Source organism: Epinephelus fuscoguttatus, linkage group LG7 (genome assembly GCF_011397635.1).
Source record: "Epinephelus fuscoguttatus linkage group LG7, E.fuscoguttatus.final_Chr_v1".
NCBI lineage: Eukaryota > Metazoa > Chordata > Actinopteri > Perciformes > Serranidae > Epinephelus > Epinephelus fuscoguttatus.
Window position 1 is genome coordinate 1545933 of NC_064758.1, and position 12121 is coordinate 1558053.

The 12121-nt window shown below is 38.4% G+C and overlaps 2 protein-coding genes across 5 annotated transcripts in view; one reads left to right on the plus strand and one right to left on the minus strand.

Moving 5' to 3' along the window:
- The window catches only part of myt1a (myelin transcription factor 1a), an 88113-nt gene that overhangs the window by 73273 nt on the left and 2719 nt on the right, over positions 1-12121 (minus strand). For 3 of the 4 annotated variants that reach the window (XM_049581644.1, XM_049581641.1, XM_049581642.1), the window contains 3 exons: positions 9223-9265; positions 9062-9130; positions 7921-8150 (listed from right to left, as the gene is read on the minus strand). In XM_049581644.1, coding sequence (XP_049437601.1) covers positions 7921-8150; positions 9062-9130; positions 9223-9265 — 342 coding nt within the window. The remainder of the gene's footprint in view (positions 1-7920; positions 8151-9061; positions 9131-9222; positions 9266-12121) is intronic. The other variant, XM_049581643.1, reaches the window with a different exon arrangement.
- The window catches only part of LOC125892011 (protein-serine O-palmitoleoyltransferase porcupine-like), a 119474-nt gene that overhangs the window by 18443 nt on the left and 88910 nt on the right, over positions 1-12121 (plus strand). The window lies entirely within an intron of this gene.

The following is a 12121-nucleotide window of genomic DNA, read 5'->3' on the forward strand; positions in this document are numbered from 1 at the left end:
CTGAGCTTGATCATTAGCTTTTAGCTTAGCAGCACTTGTAATTGAGTAGGCTTTTGAACAATGCTGGAGAAATGTTGCAGACAGTTTATAATATCAGCCTGGGCCTGGGGCTTGTTGTAACAGTAAATGGGATGTGTTGTAACTTGTGTAAGTTAAACTGTGTGTGAGTGAACATCTCACCCTGCAATGCGCAATGTGGACAGCGGTTCCAGCCACACGCTGCTGCTGCTGCCAAGCAGCCCCGCCCATTGGAAAGAGTGTGGGATATACCACTACTAGGAATGGGAGGGGGGGGGGGGACTAAATCTTTTAAGATTTAAATAGCACATTATTGCGCGATTATAATGAGTACCGCTTACATTGTGCGTTCAATAAATACTACTGCATTGTTCAAAAATTATTAATTGTGTCTCAAATGATTCTGGGGGGGTACAGCTTTACTGAAGGGGGAGTCATGTCCCCCCTGTCCCCCCCAGGATTTCCGCCCCTGGAAATGTACAAACGTCAAAATAAAATCCAAGAGGGTAGGGGGGAAAAACAATATAAGCTATATATATATATATATGTATATACAGTACAGGCCAAAAGTTTGGACACACCTTCTCATTCAATGCGTTTTCTTTATTTTCATGACTATTTACATTGTAGATTCTCACTGAAGGCATCAAAACTATGAATGAACACATGTGGAGTTATGTACTTAAAAAAAGGTGAAATAACTGAAAACATGTTTTATATTCTAGTTTCTTCAAAATAGCCACCCTTTGCTCTGATTACTGCTTTGCACACTCTTGGCATTCTCTCCATGAGCTTCAAGAGGTAGTCACCTGAAATGGTTTTCCAACAGTCTTGAAGGAGTTCCCAGAGGTGTTTAGCACTTGTTGGCCCCTTTGCCTTCACTCTGCGGTCCAGCTCACCCCAAACCATCTCCATTGGGTTCAGGTCCGGTGACTGTGGAGGCCAGGTCATCTGCCGCAGCACTCCATCACTCTCCTTCTTGGTCAAATAGCCCTTACACAGCCTGGAGGTGTGTTTGGGGTCATTGTCCTGTTGAAAAATAAATGATGGTCCAACTAAACGCAAACTGGATGGGATGGCATGTCGCTGCAGGATGCTGTGGTAGCCATGCTGGTTCAGTGTGCCTTCAATTTTGAATAAATCCCCAACAGTGTCACCAGCAAAACACCCCCACACCATCACACCTCCTCCTCCATGCTTCACAGTGGGAACCAGGCATGTGGAATCCATCCGTTCACCTTTTCTGCGTCTCACAAAGACACGGCGGTTGGAACCAAAGATCTCAAATTTGGACTCATCAGACCAAAGTACAGATTTCCACTGGTCTAATGTCCATTCCTTGTGTTTCTTGGCCCAAACAAATCTCTTCTGCTTGTTGCCTCTCCTTAGCAGTGGTTTCCTAGCAGCTATTTGACCATGAAGGCCTGATTCGCGCAGTCTCCTCTTAACAGTTGTTCTAGAGATGGGTCTGCTGCTAGAACTCTGTGTGGCATTCATCTGCTCTCTGATCTGAGCTGCTGTTAACTTGCGATTTCTGAGGCTGGTGACTCGGATGAACTTATCCTCAGAAGCAGAGGTGACTCTTGGTCTTCCTTTCCTGAGTCGGTCCTCATGTGTGCCAGTTTCGTTGTAGCGCTTGATGGTTTGCGACTCCACTTGGGGACACATTTAAAGTTTTTGCAATTTTCCGGACTGACTGACCTTCATTTCTTAAAGTAATGATGGCCACTCATTTTTTTTAGTTAGCTGATTGGTTCTTGCCATAATATGAATTTTAACAGTTGTCCAATAGGGCTGTCGGCTGTGTATTAACCTGACTTCTGCACAACACAACTGATGGTCCCAACCCCATTGATAAAGCAAGAAATTCCACTAATTAACCCTGATAAGGCACACCTGTGAAGTGGAAACCATTTCAGGTGACTACCTCTTGAAGCTCATGGAGAGAATGCCAAGAGTGTGCAAAGCAGTAATCAGAGCAAAGGGTGGCTATTTTGAAGAAAGTAGAATATAAAACATGTTTTCAGTTATTTCACCTTTTTTTGTTAAGTACATAACTCCACATGTGTTCATTCATAGTTTTGATGCCTTCAGTGAGAATCTACAATGTAAATAGTCATGAAAATAAAGAAAACGCATTGAATGAGAAGGTGTGTCCAAACTTTTGGCCTGTACTGTATATATATATATAGATAGATATATAGATATATATTCTTTGTGTGTGGAATATAACCACTGGTATTCCTCTGACTTCATGTGTGTTTATGTACCATCTTAAATCCTTGTTAATGTAATGTTTCATTGTTTATCTATCTGTTTTTTCGCTCTCCTTCCATAACGTTAATGTTTGCATATCTGCCGACCGTGTTACTTCCGGTGTTCCAAGGGCAACCCCTGCATTTGACGTCACAACGCTATGAACTGTGGGAACCGTAAGTCAGCATCGATGCTGACCTACAGTAAGGGGGCATAAAGGGCTCACTCACTGACTTACTGACTTGACGATTTGACAATGGGACAGCCCTCACACACTCACGCACTTCACATGAACGCGCCTCTAAGTCAGTGAGTCTGTAAGGGATCGGATTGGAATTGGGCCAAAGCCTATAAAACTTAAAAATATCCTATAAAACTTTCCCATGTATCTTTTATTTCCACTTACACCTGATATTTTGCACATTTTGAAAAGCTGCCTGCCATTGCTGTGAGGAACTTTTTATTCATAAAAATAGAAATAAAATGTTATGATCGCAAATTTTATGGCTACAGTAAAACTTGTTGTTCAACCATAACATTGCTGTTCAGAGGGAAATCGTCATGCACATTGTTCCCATGAAGGACGTATAGGGATTCCTTCAAAGGTTGTGTTTTAATATTCATTCGCCGAATTGTTTGCAATAAAGTAATCGAGGATATAATAAATTATTGTGTGTGCCACGTTGTTTTCTCCATAACGCATTGTTGCGTCAGTGAAGTGTCAAGCTGATGTTTGTCCTTTTTACCAGCAGATGGCAGTAGGCCTATGGATTTATTTGCTGTCATTGAATGCCTAGTTTTCTCTTAGTTTCTGTTGGATTATACAGACCTGCAGTTCTTCAGGTTATTGATACAGACAATTCATATTATATGCAGCATATATTTACTTGTATTCTTTTATATTGTTTTATCACATAGGCCTATGCATTTTTGGCAGAGATGGGCAGCATTTTAATTACATGTATTTAAAATGTTTTATCGCCTACTATGACGATAGAAATATCATACAAAAATACATCCTGTGCCTTTTTTTCAAAATCTGATTAATCGAATAAAATAATCAATGATTAATCATTTAAAAAAATGTATAAGTTAGTGGCAGCCCTAACTGTATGCAACACATCTGATTCATATTATTTTAACCTGTTAGTGTTTCTTGCAATGTCCCTCGCAAATAAACTAATAAATACATGAATACAAACACCTTAGCTACTATTGAACATTAGAATGTGATGAGGAACCTTTAATGTTCATATGAAGGCAAGTGAAGGAGCTGCTATGTTACGTTCTAATAACCTTTCCTATTTTAAACTTTTTTATGTCAACTTCCCAGTGAGGTGCAGTTTCCTCATTGCTGCCCTTTGCATTGCGGCCCTCTAAACTGGACTGCTATGGACCGCTTCGTCTTTGGTTTGCAGTCCGTCAACCACCAGTAAAACGAGGAAGAAGCTGCCACCGAAAAACAATGAAGAAGCCGCCAAAAAACAACTCACCTGATTTAGACAATGCAAACTTTTTTGAACCCACCTCTTAAAAGAATTAGAACAGGAATTGTTAAAATTCAAACAATGCCCGATCCTAGTGCTTTCTAAAAAAAAAATAAAATAAAAAAAAAAAGCGATTCTTTGGATTAATGAATCGATTCAGAATTGTCGAAGAAAAGAATCGCGATTTTCACGTGAATCAATTTTTTTTTTAAAAAAAGCAGGCATTGTTTGAGTTTTAACAATTCCTGTTATGATTCTTTTAAGAGGTGGGTTCAAAAAACTTTGCATTGTCTAAATCAGGTGAGTTGTTTTTCGGCGGCTTCTTCGTTGTTTTTCGGCTGCTTCTTCTCTAAAAACTTCAGAGACTAATAAGGGAAATCATCATGCATATTGTTCCCATGAAGGACGTATAGGGATTCCCTCAAAGGTTGTGTTTTAATATTCATTCGACGAATTGTTTGGAAAAAAAAATCGATTCATTGGATTGATGAATCGATTTGGAATCGTCAAAGAAAAGAATTGCGATTTTTAAAAAAAAAAAAAAAAAAAAGCACTAGGATCAGGCATTGTTTGAATTTTAACAATTCCTGTTCTGATTCTTTTAAGAGGTGGGTCCAAAAAGGTTTGCATTGTCTAAATCAGGTGAGTTGTTTTTCGGCGGCTTCTTCTCTAAAAACTTCAGAGACTAATCAGGGAAATCGTCATGCATATTGTTCCCATGAAGGACGTATAGGGATTCCCTCAAAGGTTGTGTTTTAATATTCATTCGCCGAATTGTTTGAAAAAAAAATTGTTTGAAAAAAAAATCGATTCTTTGGATTAATGAATTGATTCGGAATCGTCGAAGAAAGAATTGCGATTTAAAAAAAAAAAAAAAAAAGCATTAGGATCAGGCATTGTTTGAATTTTAACAATTCCTGTTCTGATTGGACGAGGTGGAAGAGGTGGATTCAAAAAATTTTGCATTGTCTAAATCAGGTGAGTTGTTTTTCGGCAGCTTCTTCATTGTTTTTCGGTGGCTGCTTCTTCCTTGTTTTACTGGCGGTCGACGGACAGCAAACCAAAGACGAAGCGGTCCATAGCGGTCCAGTCTAGAGGGCCTCAATGCAAAGGGCAGCGATGAGGAAACTGCACCTCATTGGGAGGTTGACATAAAAAAAGTTTAAATTAAAATAGGAAAGGTTATTAGAACGTAACATAGCAGCTCCTTCACTTGCCTTCATATGAACATTAAAGGTTCCTCATCACATTCTAATGTTCAATAGTAGCTAAGGTGTTTGTATTCATATATTTATTAGTTTATTTGTGAGGGACATTGCAAGAAACACTAACAGGTTAAAATAATATGAATCAGATGTGTTGCATACAGTTAGGGCTGCCACTAACTTATACATTTTTTTAAATGATTAATCATTGATTATTTTATTCGATTAATCAGATTTTGAAAAAAAGGCACAGGATGTATTTTTGTATGACATTTCTATCGTCATAGTAGGCGATAAAACATTTTAAATACGTGTAATTAAAATGCTGCCTATCTCTGCCAACAATGCATAGGCCTATGTGATAAAACAATATGAAAGAATACAAGTAAATATATGCTGCATATAATATGAATTGTCTGTATCAATAACCTGAAGAACTGCAGGTCTGTATAATCCAACAGAAACTAAGAGAAAACCAGGCATTCAATGACAGCAAATAAATCCATAGGCCTACTGCCATCTGCTGGTAAAAAGGACAAACATCAGCTTGACACTTCACTGACGCAACAATGCGTTATGGAGAAAACAACGTGGCACACACAATAATTTATTATATCCTCGATTACTTTATTGCAAACAATTCGGCGAATGAATATTAAAACACAACCTTTGAGGGAATCCCTATACGTCCTTCATGGGAACAATATGCATGACGATTTGCCTCTGAACAGCAATGTTATGGTTGAACAACAAGTTTTACTGTAGCCATAAAATTTGCGATCATAACATTTTATTTCTATTTTTATGAATAAAAAGTTCCTCACAGCAATGGCAGGCAGCTTTTCAAAATGCGCAAAACATCAGGTGTAAGTGGAAATAAAAGATACATGGGAAAGTTTCATAGGATATTTATAAGTCTCATAGGCAATCTTATCTTCCTGTCTTTTATTTTGAAGTTACTTCTGGCTCTGATGTCACAACCATTCTACTTTTTGTCCAAAATAAGCGAGGAGCAAGGAGCAGCTATTTTTTTAAAAAGGTGGAGCGGAGCCTTATCTCTCGCTCCAATTTCGTTCCGGTTGCTCATGCCCCACCCAGAATCCATCTTTGCACCTGCGCACACCCACACTATTTTTTTTCAAAACTATGGAGTTTACTGTGTACTTCAGAAAAGAAACTGAGAAGAGAAGCAGCGTTACCGTGTAGAACGGTCCCTAACTGCGGGGAGAGGGGAGAATCTACCAAGCTCATGTTTTATTTGTGAATAGAACATTACAGGTTAGGGTAGTACGATGCAGTTTTTTTGAGCAGAGTGGTCAGCGAGTGGAGCGGGATAAAATTTATGATGGAGTGGAGCGGAGCGAAGAATGCACAGAACCAAGCGGAGCGGAGGAGCGGTGCAAAGTGACAGGTCTGCGAGCGAGGAGCGGAAATTTACACCCGCTCAGCTCCGCTCACATGCTCTGGTGCATGTCGCAAGTACACAGTGTACTCCAGTGACGTGTACTAATGGAAGTATGCAATTTGAGACACATTCATTGTAATTGTTAGCATATTAGCATGTTGATGTTAGCATTTAGCTCACTGAGGCCTTTGCACACTGAATCTTTTTTTTTTCGGATGAATTTTTTTAAATCCGTCATCCAAAAAAAAAAAAAGAAAAAAAAATTGTTACGTGCATAAACCTTGCACACTGATTCCGATGTGTTTTATTGCTCTGTTTGGTGTGAAAATTTGCAATACGTGACAAAGTGAAAAGACACATTTCTTCCTGTCACCACTCCCTTCTTGTCTTTCATTTGGCACCGCAGCCCCATGAAGGGGTGGAGCTGTCCTTCCTCTCTGTCTCCATGTTCTGTGTGCGGTCCATATCATCATCCACCTGAATATTCCTATATGACCTGTTGAAAGTGAGCTATCTCTGTCTACCTCTGTCTTGTCACAGCTGTGTCCCGCTGCCACATTTTCTTCACTGACTCTTGATCGAACGTCTCTTTCTAAAGCAGGAGTGTCAAATTCATTTTTGTTTATGGGCCACATACAGCCTAATTTGATCTTCAGTGGGCTGGACCAGTAAAACTACTGCATAATATTTCCCTTTTTTAAGTGTAAAGAAGTACATTATGAACATTCATCCACTTACAAAACAAATGATGATCAGCCTGCAATTTCCTGAGGAAAATATATGCAAATTCAACAGTATTTCTTAGTTTTCCCACAGTCAGTCTACTCACTGCACTCTGGTCAGGGTGAAAAGCCTCTTTACATGAAATATCACCTCACTGTTTAACCTGCTCCTGAAACCTTGCACCTTTTGGCCTTCACAAGTGCATCAATATTAGGTGTGCAAAGTCATCCAGTGGGCCGGATTGGACCCTTTGGCGGGCCAGTTCTGCCCCCTGGGCTGTGTGTTTGACACCACTGCGCTAAAAAGGCTTCTGACGGATATGAAAAACGCAGAAAATTTAAGCTGCTCTGAAAATTTTAATGATGGATGAAAGTTTCAGACTCAGTGTCCCAACATGATTTAGACAAAGTGAATTTGTATTTAATTTTACATGTGCGACAATTGCGGACTCAGTATGCAAAGGCCTTTATTCTTGATGGAAACTATTCAGCTGATAGTTTTCACACCATCTTACAATTTTGTTGTTTACTACTGTACGGCAATAACTGAGTTGTGATTATTTAAGCCAGCCAAAAAATGACTACCCTTGGGTTAGTGGTGTGAACTGAGGTGTTAATGGGATAAGAAAAAAAAACAATATTGTTCTGCTACACAGATTTTTGCCTTGGATTTTTTAGAATCTTTGCTTTTTTGGTGAATTATTAGATAGTGAAAATCACTCTTTGGTGCACTGGTTTGGTGAGACATGAAAGTGTGGCCCTACCTGCTCTTTGCACACTGGTACTGTCATGTTTCACAGTAACTTGTCTGGTTTGGTTTCACTCACTTTTTGTTGACTCTTGTCTGTTTTTTGTATTGTTTTTCTTCTTCTCTTTAAGGTCTTCTTCTTCCTCCTCCTCCTCCTTCTGCGTCTCTTCCTCTTCTGCTGTATCACTGTCTGCAGTGAAGCTCTCATCTGCTGCTTGTTTGGCAGGCTGGTTCCTCCTCTTGGGAGCAGACTGGTTTTCCTCAGCCTTCTCTAGCTTCCTTTTCTTCACTATCGGACATCCAAGTATGCTGAGGAGATTGGGATGGCTATATAAGCAAACGCTAACATGCTCACATAGAACTGCAAAATCAGCAGTTGTTCTGGGCAACACTATACATTGTGAAATGTAATGAATATTGGGGCTGCATGCTTCTTGTATTGTTATATTCTAACAACAATTCACATAACATCTATTTTACATTTGCAGATTGTGGATGGCATCTAACATTTTTATACTTCTAATTAGGTTATACATCAGTGGCACTTTGTTTCTTTGTTTCTGTGGCAGTTTTTCTTATTTAATTACTTATTACTTGTATTTCTATTATTTATTTATTTATTTTTATTTTACTACTATTATTATTATTATTATTGGTTGTATGTATGTGTATATATGTGTGCATATCTTTGTATATGTATGTGTGTATGGATATGTGTCTATATATTTATTTTATTTATGTGCTGGTGAATGTACTGATGTCCTTCAAATCCTAATAAACATTTGATCACAAAAAAACATCTATTTTACATCACATTTTCTAAATCAAAATAACACGCTCAACTATCACATATGGTTTTACATAAAGTTACACCATATACCATCAATCATAAAATAATCACCTTGATAATTACACTCTAATACATGTGCATGTTGTACTATGAATTGCTGATATGTATGTTTGAGTGCATAAAAGTGATAACTTTTTGCTGCTCTGATTTTACATATTTTTTGTTTTGTCTGTTTGAAGAGCTGCACTGAGGCAAATCCCAATCAACTGTACTGACATAACAATGAAGTATTGAATTGAGTGCTTCTTTATCTGATTGCTGATGCTGTGTGCTTTTTATAGGTCACATACCAAAAGCTTCCTGACCTATAAAAGCACTGGCTTACTAACTGCTGTGCACAACGTTTGATGTAATACTGTATGAACCTTACCTCCTATGTCTTGAATATCTTCCACTGACATGGCCTTTGCCATCACATCCAGGGGTGGGACAGCTGCTACTGACACGCAGCAACAAAAATACTCACTTTATAAACACAAGACATACTTCATACACCATGATAGTCTTCTGTTGAAGCAAAAAATCTCTTACCTTAACTCCTGCTTCATCTCTTGTCCCACAAGTTCTGATGACACTGAGCGTTACGTGGCGCGAGAGTCAGCAGATGCACAAATAAAAAATAATATGAGAGCTCTGAATGTAAAAACACCTGAACCTTTAATTTTGTGGAGGAAACAGCTTTACTAATAGCGCATTTACACACTGTAGCATTAATCCTTGTACAGTGGCATGCAAAAATTTAGACACCCCTGATCAAAAGTTGTGAGTAGAAGATGAACTGATCTCCAAAAGGCATGGAGTTAAAATGAAACTTGATTTTCAACATTTTAAGCAGGATTAGTGTATTATTTTTGTTTTGTACAATTTTAGAGTGAAAAAAAGGAGAGGAGCACCATGCAAAAGTTTGGGCACCCCAAGACATTTGAGCTCTCAGACAACTTTTACCAGGGTCTCAGACCTTAATTAGGTTGTTAGGGCTATAGCTTGTTTACAATCATCTTAAGGGAAGGCCAGGAGATACAAATTTCAAAGCTTTATAAATATTCTGACTCCTGAAACCTTGTCCCAAAATCAGCAGCCAGAGCTCCTCTAAACAGCTGCCTAGCACTCTAAAAACTAAAATAACAGTGTCTACAAAGCAGGAGAAGGCTATAAAAGGATAGCAAAGTGTTTTCAGGTAGCTATTTCCTCAGTCCATGATGTAATTAAGAAATGGCAGTTAACAGGAACTGTGGAGGTCAAGTTGAGGTCTGGAAGACCAAGAAAATATTCTGAGAGAGCTGCTCGTAGGATTGCTAGAAAGGCAACTCAAAACCTCCGTTTGACTGCCAAAGACCTGCAGAAAGATTCTGCAGACTCTGGAGTGACAGTGCACTGTTCTACTGTGCAGCGACACCTGTACAAATATGATCTTAATGAAAGAGTCATCAAAAGAAAACCTTTCCTGTGTCCTCACCATAAAATTCAGCATCGGAAGTTTGCACAGGAACATCGAAAAAAGCCTGATGCTTTTTGAAAACAAGTCCTGTGGACTGATGAAGTTAAAATAGAACTTTTTGGACACAATGAGCAAAGGTATGTTTGGAGAAAAAAGGGTGCAGAATTTCATGAAAAGAACACCGGTCCAACTGTTAAACACCAGGGTGGATCAATCATGCTTTGGGGCTTGTGTTGCAGCCAGTGGCACAGGGAACATTTCACAGGTAGAGGGAAAAAAGGATTCAGTTAAATTCCTGCAAATTCTGGAAGCAAACATCACACCATCTGTAAAAAAAAAACTAAAGATGAAGAGAGGATGGCTTCTACAACAGGACAATGATCCTAAACACACCTCAAATTCCACAATGGATTACCTCAAGAGGCGCAAGATGAAGGTTTTGCCATGGCCCTCACAGCCTCCCGACCTAAACACCATTAAAAATCTGAATAGACCTCAAAAGAGCAGTGCATGCAAGACGGCCCAAGAATCTCACAGAGCTAGAGGCCTTTTACAGGAAGAATGGGTGAAAAGCCCTCAAACAAGAACTGAAAGATTGGTTCCAAAAAAAGCTGCCAAAGGGGGGCACTAATAAGTACTGACCATGCAGGGTGCCCGAACTTTTGCTTCAGGCCCTTTTCATTTTTATTTTGAAACTGTACAAGATTTAAATTAAAAAGTAATCTTGAAATATCGAAGAAATGTGTCATTTTTAACATTTTGCCTTTGGAGATCAGTTCATCCTCTACTTACTTAACTACATTTTGACCATGGGTGCCAAACGTTTTGCATGCCATTGTGCATACAGTGAGAATGTCCCCTTTGTCTGTATGAAACTTGTAAGCACAGCTGGACTACCAACCAAGCAAAGAGGACAAATGCTGTGGGGCCAAACACCTCCAGGGACCCAATGAGACTCTTCATTTGCCAAAAGCAAATTTGTTTGGTACAGTACCACATAGTCTCAGTAGCAACTGAAAAGATAAGGGCCTTTAGACAATAATAATGACCTCATCTTGAGGCTATTACTTGTCAAAATATAGTTTTAATTTAATTGAAACCTATGTATAATCATTTTACTAAAAACTAATTTGACAAACAGTTGAGGCCAGGTAGTAGGGTTGGGTATCACCAGAGAAACCACGATACGATGTTATCATGATACTTAAGTCACGATACAATATTATTGCAATTTTAAATGTTGCCATATGCTGAGTATTGTAATAAAATATATTGCAATATATTGCAATTTATTATCTTTTTTTAACTGTAAATTATGGTTCTAGAGGAACACTTTGTCAACATATGTTTTATTGAATAAGATAAAGTTTTCAGTCTGTACATCTCACTTCAGTGCTTTTTTCAGTGCAAAATGTATCTAATGGACAGTAAAAGCAATTGATGATATTACTCTGGCAGGCTAAATAAGGTTTAACTTGTATTGGTCATAATAATAATCTATATTAGGGATGCAGGATATTGGATTTTTTGCTGATATTTGACCGATACCCAATATGGATATATCCCCTTTTTGCCCTACCATTTTAGTGTATGCATTTTAGTAATCATGAAGTCTCTTCTGTTGTTAACATCATCTTATGCATGCATAATTTTTTAAAAAGCATGTTGGCCAATTCTGATGACACGCTGATATTATCATGCATTACTAATTTATTTAATAAAAAAATCAATACTTTGCACTGTATGATGATATGATATTGCCACACAAAAATATTATAACAGTAAAACAGTCTTGTCTCTTACTGTTCTGTATCGCAATGACATGACCTGTCAACAAATGACAATACAGTCAAGATGAAAATGGGAATTCTGTCCATTCTCTTGCAATCAGTCTCCCACACACAGTAATGTTTAACTTTGTACTGTTGAAGATGATATATGTCATACAGAAGAGGTGCAGCTTTGTGCATTTTCAGTCATTGTCATCCAAAC